The sequence below is a fragment of the Rhamphochromis longiceps genome, linkage group LG3 (genome assembly GCF_057381845.1).
Source record: "Rhamphochromis longiceps isolate RC_006_pf linkage group LG3, R_longiceps_female_GT1.1, whole genome shotgun sequence".
In the NCBI taxonomy this organism is placed as follows: domain Eukaryota; kingdom Metazoa; phylum Chordata; class Actinopteri; order Cichliformes; family Cichlidae; genus Rhamphochromis; species Rhamphochromis longiceps.
In genome coordinates this window covers 50,092,216-50,105,273 of record NC_140559.1, presented here as the reverse complement: position 1 = coordinate 50,105,273, position 13,058 = coordinate 50,092,216, and the positions used below count along the sequence as shown (strand labels likewise).

The 13,058-nt window shown below is 43.7% G+C and overlaps 1 protein-coding gene across 15 annotated transcripts in view; it reads right to left on the bottom strand.

Annotated features, from left to right (window-relative positions):
- Positions 1-13,058, bottom strand: part of LOC146675136 (receptor-type tyrosine-protein phosphatase delta-like) — a 419,238-nt gene that overhangs the window by 69,836 nt on the left and 336,344 nt on the right. For 8 of the 15 annotated variants that reach the window (XM_085400208.1, XM_085400214.1, XM_085400212.1 and 5 more), the window contains 2 exons: positions 5,725-5,873; positions 3,530-3,671 (listed from right to left, as the gene is read on the bottom strand). In XM_085400208.1, the coding sequence (XP_085256334.1) occupies positions 3,530-3,671; positions 5,725-5,873 (291 nt within the window). The remainder of the gene's footprint in view (positions 1-3,529; positions 3,672-5,724; positions 5,874-13,058) is intronic. The other 7 variants (XM_085400219.1, XM_085400211.1, XM_085400221.1 and 4 more) reach the window with 1 other exon arrangement.

Sequence of the window (13,058 nt, the reverse complement as noted above, 5' to 3'; positions counted from 1 at the left end):
GTACATTTTAATCCTTATTATGACTCCAAATTTGCTCATTTTTGCTTCACAGGCAGGTTTCTGTCGACCCACGTGCTGTGGATGTCGGCGTATAAAGCCTGGAATATCAATTAGGCAGGTATTGGCGTCTTTTATTAAGAGAGGAGACTGTTTCTTTCCCCCCCATAACAACGACAAAGAGCCCGGAGTATACATTGTCTATGAATAATCACTGATCATGTAGCGGCGCTTTCATTGCATGTGGAAAGATCCGTCTCAGCTACACAGCCCTGCACCATTCCATACAAATGGAAATGATGCATTCTATTTTTCCGTCACAGGAGAGCGGCTTCCCATTTTCCGCTCCCACTGTCAAGTTGTGCACAGCTGCATAAGTTTGCCTGCTTGTGTGCGGGGCACAGGAAATGGTTGTTGACAGCATAATGGGAGTATGAGGATGAAATATAAATCCTTAATCACGCCTGAATTATGAACTGCAGCACTCAAATGTACACATCATTCTGCTGGAAGTGCTGCTAGCAAAGCGTCTAGACACCGTGCGATGTTTTGTCTACATTTTCAGGTGTTTTTCATGTTTACTTTCAGTTAACCGTCTAAGGATGTATACTCGTTGTAGACGCCTCGCCGTGAGCATGTCCACGCTCATGGAGAAGATTAAACATCGCTTTTACTGAAATCGTATGCCGGCCATGACACCCAAAATGTGCTGCTTCTTCATTTTTCAATCTCTTCATGTCATTCTCAATTACGGAGAAAATCGAGACGACCCTAATTCAAAGACATGAATCACGTATGAGTCGGGTCATCTCACAGTTAATCGAAACACAGAACCCCCCCCCCCCTAAAAAAAAGAAAAGGAAAAGAAAGTGCAATAAGTAAAGCCGCACCTCATGCCGGGGCCTGGCGGATTTGACTTGGAACATCATTACGTTTCCGAGTTCGCCTTTCATGCAAATCGCTTCTCTAAAGCTTGGAAGTTCATTACTAATGGCGCTTCCCATCAAGTTGGAGGCCCATTGGAATACTAATATCCCCTGGTATTTGTCACCTCAAGTCCCCTCTTCTCATAACACGGCAATTACAAGAATGTGCTTTTCCTTCATGGAATTAGGCATCGCCCCCTGTGGCGAGCTTCCCACAACAGATGCTTTGCAGTCGTTTCCACAGACCATTGGAGCCTAAATGAACTACATGAACAGTCGCTTTATATGTATTAGGCCTGGTGCAGTAGCACTTATCTTTATTTGCTTATTTATCTCTCCAGGCCTGCATCACACACACTTGTGTGTAACTTCGGTATTTCTCCAGTGAAATAAATTTTTCATCTTGGTGACAGACGAGCGTTCGAAAAAAATCTGCTGAAGTTTATGTCGTGTGGAATGAAACTAGCAGTGCCGTACTGTACGGAGCACTTTTGGAGGTAGGAAGCTTTTTGGGCTTCTAAATCATTTATAGCACACTCTTGAGGTAACGCTGTGCGCTCGCAAGCTCTTCATATAGTACTACGCTTTTACAATACGGCGTGTCGGCACATTTCCACCTTGCACCGAACACAAGTCAGCTCGTCTTTGAGTAGCGTTTGCAACTTGAACACGTGTGCGTGGCACGCTGTGTGTACTTATAATCTGCAATACCAATAAAGGAAAATGTCTTATTACATTTATCACAAGTACATGAAGCTGTGACTGTTATGTGTCCAACTGGTGCTACTGCTCATACTTATCATTAATGTATTCATTTATTATTAGTTTCATGACCTGTGCTCAATCCTCAAACTCACTGTATATTAAACTCCTGTTATTCCACAGCAGCGGGCGTATACTGAAGCGAAATCAACATATTTTTTATATTTTTTTAAATTCCAGATTATCAGCTAAATCCTCACAGAGTCAATATTTCACGTATCTACAAGAAGCAACGTGAAAGAGCACAACTTTATATTTGCACCAAAGCAGAGGTGGAAAAAGCTCGGCACCATTTTTCTATTTTTTTTTCAGCCGTGATAGGCCTCTACTCACCTTCAATACATTGATGGGAAAGGAGAGCGAGCAGAAGAGCAAAATGGAAATGGTAATAAACATGCTAATGCTAGGCCGCGGAGCCGGGAAGAGCAGCTTCTACCCATCCCTCAGCTATCTATTTGTGTGTGTGTGTGTGTGTGTGTGTGTGTGTGTGTGTGTGTGCGTGAAGGGAAAATACAGAGATAGAGGCAGAGCGAGAGTGAAAGGGAAGGGGAAATGCACAATATTGCATGTGAGTGAGAGCATGCACACGTGCACACGCGTCACGCGTCACACACACACACACTCACTTTGTGCTCCAGAGTAAACAGGAGAAAGCTGCATTTGAACGTGCCACCTTTCTCTTTCAATCGGCCTCTGGAGACAGTGCAAAGGGCCTTTTGTTGGCTCACTGGTGAGATAAGAAGCGAGTGGAGGGAGGAAGGGCTGGGTGTGTGTGCGTGTGTGTGTGTGTGTGTGTGTGTGTGTGTGTAGGGGGGTGCTTCAGAGACTCGCAGTGCCAGCTTTTTTTCTATAGGATGGAAGCACCCCTCTCAATAGGAACTCATTTGCCATGTTGTGTAATTGTGGCACATAATGGAGCGCACCTCATTCAAGCAGCCCAAGGCTTTTTCTTTTTTTCCCTTCTAAAGCCATTTTCTCCATTCACAGTCAAACAAGTCATGTTTTAGAGAGATATTACGCAGCCTTTTGAGCTCAGGGCCACCACATATTTGCCTCTGAATGGGATGTTATGTGTAATCAAGATAAAATTTTGTTCACTGCTCCTTATAAAAGAGGCACTGTCATCGCAACTCGATATTTGTCATCCGGCTTTTACCCGCACCGCTCGCTGAAAGTAAACAAAGTGGCTGACCTTTCCTGCCCGGGTTGCTATGCACGTTCGTGTAGAGGGGTGTGCGCGGCGTGTTAACAGCCACTGGTCCGCTGGAAGGCGCCGACTTTGAGCCAACCTGCCGCCGCAACGCCGCCCGGAACAATATACAGCGGTTAATCGCGTGAGAACGCGCCGCTTTGTTTTCTGCACGGTCAAATGAATATCAAAGCTGGAGTGCAGGAGATGAAAAATGACTGATTTGAAAATTATTGCTGAGCTTTTCCATTAAACCACTGCAGGCTAGGAATAGATGGCTATTTGCATAATTTAACTGGCATCTTAATTATTGTGTCAGAATGTGTCAGAATATGCAAATGACTTAAGTCACTTAGAAACGGAAACTTAGTTGGCTAAATGGCTAATGGACTAAATCTTATCAAGTTAGAATGCACAACGTGAGTGTAACCGAAGTCTGAAAGTGGGCTTGACTGTGCAGAGTGACGGTGAAAATAAAGGAAAATTTAAAAAAAAGAAGGAAAGACATCAAACAGATAAATTCAAGCTTACCTGGGTTAGTTGGAAGAAAAGGGTGCATTAGTAGTGTGTGTATGTGTGTGTGTGTGTGTGTGTGTAGTAGGGAGGGTTGGTGGTGGCTTTTTCTTTGCTTGTCGGGCTGTTGAGAGGGACCTACCACGTAAAACAGTGAGTCTGGTGGTAGCGCTCGTCTCTCCAACACTGTTGGAGGCGACGCATTCGTATATGGCTTCGTCTCGGGGCGTGCGCAACGGCTGAATTCTCAGCACTGAACCAGAGCCATCGTCGAACTCAATCACCTGCAGGTGCGAGAGACAGGATATGTTAAAGGAGATTTTTTTGTTCACAATGGGTGAGGGACCTTCTGCAGAAAAAACAGAGAAAAAACAACAAAACAAAAGAAAAACAAGAAAGAAACAGAAACAACACTGTCGAGGACATTTAGCTAACAACACTGATGGTGACTGACACAATGTGCTATCTATGACAGGAAAGCTGCTGCCTACCTTACGCTCAACCCTAGTGATTTATGTTCTGATGAATGTTGCACGTTGTTGTTATGTACATATAGAAAGAGTATCTTTAGAATTTATGCAGGATAATTTTTCTTGTGGCTAATTCGTAGGTGCTAGTTATATTTGATTTAAACAAAAACTAGCATACTCTTTGTGGTTAGGCACGGAGTCCATTTGTTATGTGTTCAGCTGTAAATTGCTGGATATCTACTTAAGCGCTGTGCAAGACTTTATAAAATAACCAATGAGGCTGACTAACTTTAAGAATGGGGAATTTTTTTATTTTATTTTTTATGTTTTTTTTATCTTGGTCAGACAAATTTTTGCCTGGACTTTAGGTGGCAGAGAATTGAAACCTGAACGTGTCCCACTCTTAAAGTTAACTTTTAAATCCTTTGAAGGAAATGCATCACACTGGATCGTGTCAATGGGACAGAAACAAGCACAGACAGTTAAAGGTGGCTTGATAAATGGTTACGGACAGTTGTACCATGAGGTGAGGTAGTGGTACAAAAAGACAGGATCGACTGCTTTGGACGAACGACACATAAAATGCTGACAAACAGGTGTGGGTTTTTTTGGTAGCTTATTCAGCTATGGGTTTGTTTTTTTTTGTTTTGTTTTGCATGCTACACGTTGTATACTCACTGATTTTAGAAAGATCTGTGTGTCATAACTCAATCTCTTTTAAGCATAGAGGTAGATTTCAATAAAAAAAAAAGAATAGGCCCGAGAGCTCTGTTGCACACACGCAAACGCTCACACACTCACTCACGCACGCACACACACACAAGCGCACAGGCCTACGGACATTTTTAAAGTTCACAGTATATCTGAGCATATGTTAGTTAACAATACATTTTAAACATTTCATTGGCCAAGCTAAAGCGGGCGATGTGCAGAAACAGCCTCTTTTCTTAGTCAAAGCCAAAGAGCAAATTAAAAAAGGAAGTTGTGAGACTTCTAAAAGGGAAATGGGTTTTTGTTAGAAGATGAAGCGGCAGTGCATGATTGAATCGGTGCAGAATGGCAGCTGCCAGCAAGTCCTGTGAGGCGGTGGAGGAATGAAAACTAGCGTGTTAGCATGCAGCGCAACGTGCGATGCAAACGCGATGAACTCTGATAAGATTAGATTTCTGCGGACATGAGATGCAAAGAAGAGGTGGGAAGAGGTCTCCAAGCTCCCTTAAGCCATCTTGCTGTGCAGTAGCAAGCAAATATGGCATCTAGGGCAGAGAAGGAGGAAAAAAAAAGTGACACTATGATAGTCCCGAGAACTGACACAGAAATTAATAGAAATCTTATCAGTGTTCTGCGATGATGTGTTGTTTCTCATGGGTATTGAGCCCAAGTGCAGATTAAAGCTGACCAGAAATCAAAGCTTCAGCCAAAATAAGGAGGGCACGACATGCATTTAGATAAAGATGCCACAAAGCAGAAGGATTTTTCCGAAGTGAAAGCGCTACTTCCCCCCCTTTCACTTTGCACGTAGCTGGCAAATGTGGCGCGATGCTAATGGAGGTATCTGGGTCACACCACAAGTTGTGTTGGGTTTTTTCGTGTGTGTTTTTTCTCTTCTATCCAATTGCTCTTTCCTTGTCTTTTATTCAATTACAAATTTGTCCCCAGATCTTTTGTGTACTTGCTCATTAAACCTCATGCATGTTTAAAAGCCTGGCCAGCGTGATTATTAGAGCCTGCTAATGCGTGGTGGCAAGTCAGGGCAAAAGCAAGCGAGGGAGGCTTGGCGGAATGGATTATGTGCGAGCGGAGCCAAAAGCAGTGCTGAAGCATTCCCATTTTTGTCGAGCATTTTACATCAGAACAATAGACCTAATACCTCAAATCTCTGGTTGCTGACTTTCTTCCCCTTCTTGTTCCACACGATCTTCGGCCGTGGATCGCCTGTAGCTTGGCAGATGAAGGATGCTACACCTCCTTGCACGCCTGTTTGGTCATTGGGGGTTCTTAAAAACTTTGGTGGTGCTGAAAAGAGAAGCAGAGAAACAAGAAAAGATTGTTTTTAAATGTGAGCATGCTGAGCATCGCAGAGAATGAGCAATTAATCTTGTATCAAGCCACACACACACACACGCTAGAGGAATAAAAGTCGAGGATTTTGGCATGTGGCTTTTAAGAAGATTGACTTTGGAAGTCAAGACAAGAGCTTATAGAGACTTTATTGTGCAAGTGCAAACAGATCAGCTGCTGAGATCAGGAGTAAAAGGACAGAGGTGTTGGGAGCAGAATGTATAAAACATTCTCCTGACCCTGGAAGGATTTTGTGAAATCTCCATTGAAGGTTGACTGACTTGAGACTTAGGGTGGATTTTGTTGCGATGGAAGGGAGAAAAGAAAGAAATTAGGCTTATAAAAACCATTTTCCACTTGTTGTTTTTCATTTGTTCTCAAGAGGAAATTTGGATTTAATTGCCAGTTATTTAGACATAAAAGACTTTCACTTGTGTCAAGGCAGAAAAAAGACCACCTCTTATTTCTCTGCCTGTAAACTGTGCTATTGTGATCGCTATGTGATACTGTCATGAAATAAATGGGAGGAAATGCGAGCTAGATGCATGCAGCTACTCCTGTGGTGATTCTGTTGTTCTCTATACAAGCTTTCAAACGAGTCAGTCTATTTTCTGAATTCTTTACTTTGTGAAGAAGCAGTTAATTTAATCGGAACTAGTTGGTAACTGAAACGAGACTCTGATTCAATCCAGTCCAATTTTATTTGATATAGCACCAAATCCCAACAGCAGTCGTATCAAGGGGCTTTATATTGTAAGGTAGAGGCCCTACAATAACAGAGAGAAAACGATCCCCTATGAGCAGCACCTGGTGACAGTGGGAAGGAAAAACTCCCTTTTAACAGGAAGAAACCTCCAGCAGACGGGCAGCAATATGCTGTGACAAGTTGGGGGTGTGGGGAGGGAGACAGGACAAAAACACACCGTGGAAGAGAGCCAGAGATTAATAGTAAGTATTCAAGTTCAGGTTAGAAGTGATTAACACATGAGCTAGTTTTTTAGCATCCCTCTGAGACTGGGTGTTTCTGATCAGTAGCATTAGTACCAGGGCTAATATCTGTATGTTATAACATTTCCCCACTTGTTTTCAGAAAACAAGGAGCCTTTTAAATCCATTTAGTTGCAGACATTGCTAATCTGTAGAACATCACTGAATAATAGTGGTGCCCCACACAAATGAGACATAAACCTGATAAGAGCTTTGGAATTCTTTGATTGCTGTTCTTTTCGCTCTTAATTGGCCCTTTAATTTGACGCAACAAGTGAAGCGTAAAGGAAATGAGGATAAAAATGCAAAAAATGCAGCAGGCGAGTGCTTTCTGTGGTCATGGTATGGACGTTTTTTCAAACCCCATGTGGGCTTTGCAGCGCCGTACGCTAGTATTTTCTTTGGTTTGCACAACAATGAGGTTGTTCCAATCTTATTCCTGCAGAGTGCATTTTTAGAATTACAAGAAAAATGCTCCCCGGTCTAAGTCAGGCTTTGTCAGCCATTACAGCCAATCTCAATCCATATTCACTCGCAACAATTCAGTTCTGTCTTGCCTCCCCCCACCCCAGGATGCCTCACAAGCTGACGTTTCTTTTACAATCGCACAAAAATCAAAAAGCATGAAAGTGATCGGTTATCAAAGGGACCTGGCTTCCCCTGATGAGATTTTGATTGATTTAGACTCCAGCTTTATCATGATCAAGGCTCTTATAATTTCAGTAGCAATAATGTCAGTGCTAAGTCAGACCCCCACCGCCAGTGTTTTCCTCTGAAGCTAGAGTGCCGGCTTCAGTGGGAGGTGCAGCTCCATCTGTCCCCCTGCAGAGCAACTGTTTGCCTTTTATCAATCACTTCAGAAGGCCATTAGAAGCCACACAGCTGCAGTAATGCCAACCATGTGAATCACCTCATCCGAGTGAGCGTGTGTGAGCGAGAACGTGCGACCGTGCTTATTCGCGTGCCTGCCTGTGCACGGGCTGAATGCCTAGCAGCAGTGTCGGCGACGGCGCTGCGAGTGTGGGACAAATTAACCTGCGGGATTCGCGGAGAGGTGACATAAGATATGCGAGTGGCAATCAAAAGAGTGAACAGATAAACGGGCAAGCAGCTGGGCTTCCACTGGGCCAGCGAGTCTGGGAAATCGCCTGATCGCCCCTCACGCGCACGCACATGCGCGCAGGTTTCTCAGACTCGCACTCTGGTTCACCTGCTGACAGATCAGACAGGTGGGCAGCAGAGTTGACACTGTGTAATTTGTACTTGGCCTAAAGCTCCATTATATCTGCATTTGCGCCTTATCTCATTGACTTGGCCGGGGTGTGGTGCACGTTGGCATGCAGCCAAGAGGGCGCTGATGGGTAATTGATATGCTATTGGGGCTGTTTTCGCTCCCAGGCCATCCATTACGGCTGCGGCGCGTCTTCCTATGCTGCCTGTAATAGACTTCTACGACATGTACGGGAGATCGGCGCTGGAGGTGTGTGTGTGTCTGCATGTGTGTGTATGTGTGTGTGTGTGGGAGGAGGGGAGGTGGGGCGGGGGGGCTAGTCATAGCACAATGGGGAGTGATTGAGGCGTGACATGGAGGTAATGGTGTTTTCACAGACATGGCCGCTGATATCGCCATCATACCCCCATTTTAGATCTGCGGCTGACAAACATCCATTTTGGTAGGCTCCTCGTACGGCTCCGCGCAGACAGAGGCTGATTGAAACCTCGGCTCTTGTCCGAACAATACCGCGGCTATAACCTTAGCAGCGAGTAGAGGCACGGTCTGTGAGCAAACAGTGTGCAAATTTCACACGCCACAGAGAAACCTTACCAAAGAAGCACGATTTCTTTCTTTTTTTTTGTCAGCGACTGTGTCAGAAAATGACTTCTGTTGCGGTATAAAAGCATACGACAGCAGAAAGCAGGGGAGACGTGTCACTTTTTAACTGTAATCATGTTCATTTAAACCAAAAAATTTTTTTTTAATTAACACAGATTAGCTTTTCAACGCGAGGCTAACAATTTAAGAGGCTCCTTTTACCTCGGCTGCGTGTGCACGCCTCCTTTGAGAGGTAGCCACAATCTACATAAATTAATGCCATGGCTAGGCACCTGGTAATCCAGTGCTAAGCTGTCAGTGGCAAACAAATGAGAAGTGTCACAAGCTGAAAGGCTTGTGACACGGGCCTGTTCCTGCCTTCCCTCGAGGTCATTATGTAACCTATCCCATACATAGCCACGGGAAAAGACGAAGCATCCCACAGCTCCATTTTTCATGGTTCAATGTTGTGTTAATAATTTGATGTTTGAGTGAGAACCACGATTGTTCTTCAGAACATCCATGTCCACAGGGCTGAGGGGGCAGACCATTCCCTGACTTTAAATATCTATATTTTTAATGTGTGAACAGAAATGAAAATTGGAAGCCTTGAAACAATGTGGGCTGAAGATGAAATGCATAACTGCTCCTGCTACTGCACACTACCCTTATGACTGGTGAGGTCTTAAAACATTTCAAGTTTTTTTTTCAACCCATCAATCAAGTTTTTTTTTTAGCTGATTATAAAGAAAAAACATAAATAAATAACCACAAGGAGTTACGTTTGAGCAGGCACAACATATTACCTACTCTGGAATCAAAAACGGCATATAGATGCCAAAAATTAAACTTGTGGCCGGTATCTTTTGGTAGCCTGTATATAACCGTTATGGTCTGATCTGTGCTGACACTCTGCACCCTGCTGTTTAACAATATGGTGTTACATTGGTGCTAGGCAGCACTAACAAAAAGAGGTGGCTGATCTGCACGAGTCCTTTTCTGGAAACCTATTTAAAGCACGAAGGGAAACTCTGGGATTCATTTGATTCTTTCAAGTTGCAACAGTGCATTGCATTTCGCCCTTCCTCTTTTCTCCAGGGCTACGGCAAATGCCCCATTCAACCCCACGCAACTGTTGACCCTCAGAAGCGCTGCATTGGTTTGACCTTAATACGGGTTACCAGAATCAGTCATTCACAGAGGTGATGTAGGAGCAACCTTCAGTGCAAATAATTGTTGTGTGATGTTATCTTCCGATATATTTCCGGGGCAGTGCACAAAGAGCCAGTGACACCGGCACTAATGGAAGGATTGGGAGAGCCGCTCCATTTTCTTTTCTGCTCAAACTTGGATTTCAAACAAAAAGTAAGAGGTGTTGGACCTAAATGGAAATTTCTTCTCTTCTTGATAACTCCCAACCCAAATGAATAAATGATGCGAACGTGTTTATTAGCTGCAAAACCCATTTAAAAGTCAAACTCTGACATGACACAGAAGGGGAAACATTTCAAGAAACGCTGTCGGTAAACTGACACTGCATAAATAAGCTCACATCTTCAGGTTTTTGTTGGTTTGGTTTGATTTTTTTGTTTTCTGCTTCAAGTACCTGCTACAGGAGAGCTATCCGAGCAGTCGATGGTAAAAGTGAGGACCGGGGCTAATGATATCGATTCTTTTTGTATCATCCCAGTGGGGTTCAGAGGATCTTGGAGATGTGCATTCATTACAAGCCTGTTTGATATTGGCTTAACTCACAGTCAAACACTGCATTTAGAAATGCTGGTTCTCAAAGACATCCGAGTCTGGGTTTCGTTCACAATGGCCAAAACATTCCCAGCTATCAGGATTCGCCGTAGACTTAAGTTTGATCTGCCGAGCCATTAAAGAGCACGAATCAAAGAGAGGAAAGAAGAACATTAATAAACCGACTTTTAGCTGAAACCTCTATTGGGTCCAAGATGGCTTGGTTTTCACAATTATACTGACTGACATATTCAATTTCATTTGCATGAAAGGGGCCATTTCCTCTCTGAATCTTTAACTTGCAGGGTGAGGTGGGGTTGCGGAGGGCGATAATTAATCCTAACACATTGGGTGGCAGTCTGCAAGTACTCTGCTCCATTTTGGTTGTACGCATGGAAGAAAGGAACATTTAAGGATGTCATTAACCTCATTCGACATCTTTTAAGCCCCAGCATATCAGCTGTGTGATATTGATGAATTGTCACAATTCGAGCAAGCAACACAAATTAGACTGGAAGGGGCGGCTGGTGTCAGGAGAGGGTAAAAGTGACACATGTGGTGTATATATTTATATTTTTATATATATATATATATATATATATATATATATATATATATATATATATATATATATATATGCCTCAGATGTTTGACTTACTTATGACTTATAATCCTTTGAGTATTCTGCAAGTCAAACAGCTGCAGTAACTTTGTTATAATAGTTGAAAAAAGGAAGGTAAACAGTGACGGGCTCATTGGTGATTGTAGTTCAGTTAACTGCCTGCACAAAGTCTAGAGATGTCTGACCTCATGCCAAAAACCAAAGCAGAATGTCTTAACAGCAGATGCACAAAAACAGAGCCAAACAACATAAAGGGAGGGCGCGGAAAAAACCACAAACCAAAAAGGAACCAAGACAAACCGCACATGCTAATCTTTGGCCACTTCACAGCTCGCTATCTGCAGTGTTATGATAAAAAAATGTATCTCTTATAATGCGGGGGAAACAAACTCCACATTGTACGCGCTGACAAAGGATCTCGGCAGAAAGAGCGAGAGAGAAAGAATCGGAGCCTAATTAGAACTGTTGGCTGATTTGCATTGCATGCTCATCGGTAATCTTGCCTTAAATGGAATCTGAAATTCTTATTGCAATTAGTGATTACTTGAGAAGGGATATGGCCCCCGAATGATTGTTAATTACTAGATCAGGAATAGTACATTAATTCACTGCAGAGGTTTTAATGCAGTGCAATGATGGGGACCCACTCTTCCATCAATATTGTGCTGCTTGTCACACATAATGAAGTTCATAATGCAAGCCTTCTCCCACACTGCCCCCACCGCCACCAGCCCCTCCCCACTGCTTAAATGTGCTCTCTAAGCAAAATTTCAAACAGTCATTATGTAAAACTAATCCAATGGAATATACAAAAATGCAGCCTAATGACACATTAATATAGAGACTGCATATAGGTAATAGGGCTGCAGGTCCATTTCCTGATAGGGTCACGGTCTCTTATCTGGCTCATGAGCTAAAGAGAGGCGGATATGAATAAATAAATGTATATCAGTGCATTGAACATGGCTTTAAAGCCAGAATAAAAGCAGTAGGACACATAATAGCATGCAAACTCAAATACTCAACCCAGTGACTAAGGCTGCTTAAAAAAACATATTCCGATGGGACTGTCTTAACCCCGGCCGGTGTGTATTACTCATGCTCAGTGGCGCTCCTATGGAAGGTCTGAGCTTCTGGCTACAACTCTGCTGGAGTAAGAGCACTTGTGCGCAGACAACAGCAACCGCTTCAAAAAGAATGGCTAATGCTCTTGTCCCACATTCGATGCACTGACAGAATCTCTGATGGGGGGGCAGAAGCGCAAATCGTGCACATATACATGCATGCACAAGCACATGCTCTCACGAGTATTCGAGCATTCCTGTTGGATGGCGGAACATTGCAAATGGGCGAACGATGTTAATAAATTGACTGACGTGGGGCGACAGAAAATCGTGAAGGGGTCCATTAAATAAGCACATATTGAAGAGAGGCAAGTTTGGATGAGATGGAAGCCGAAGGGGTCCCTGTTCAATTATCATCGTGGATTCATAAAGGTAAAAACCTCTCAGTTCTGGAGAGACGGAACCGCATGGGTTATGCACGCCTCTTCTGCGGCGTATCCCGACATTTGCATAGGAAAACTCTCTCTCTCTTGCTCTCCCTCACTTCCCGTGCTTATCTTTCTACCAGGCACGCACCCGAAAACAAGCTACCGCCGTCTCCCGAGGGGCACATTAGCAAGGCAGAGGGATCCAGTTTGTCACTTAATAAAACGGCCCACTCAAACAGATGGCTTTGTTCAAACGGCCCCCGACGCTCTAAAAGCTGGGACCGGATCACCGCCGAGGCAAATCAGACGCAGGAATGCCCACCTCCCTTTGCGGTGGAAACCAAACAGAAGGAAACATATAAATATTGAATTGCACCACTGTTGGTGCGAAACCGTCCGCCTGTGAGAAAAATAAATAAATATGAAGGCTGAAGAAGAAGTGGGAGGTTGGGGGGCGGGGCTGGGGGAACACTCAGCTTCCCT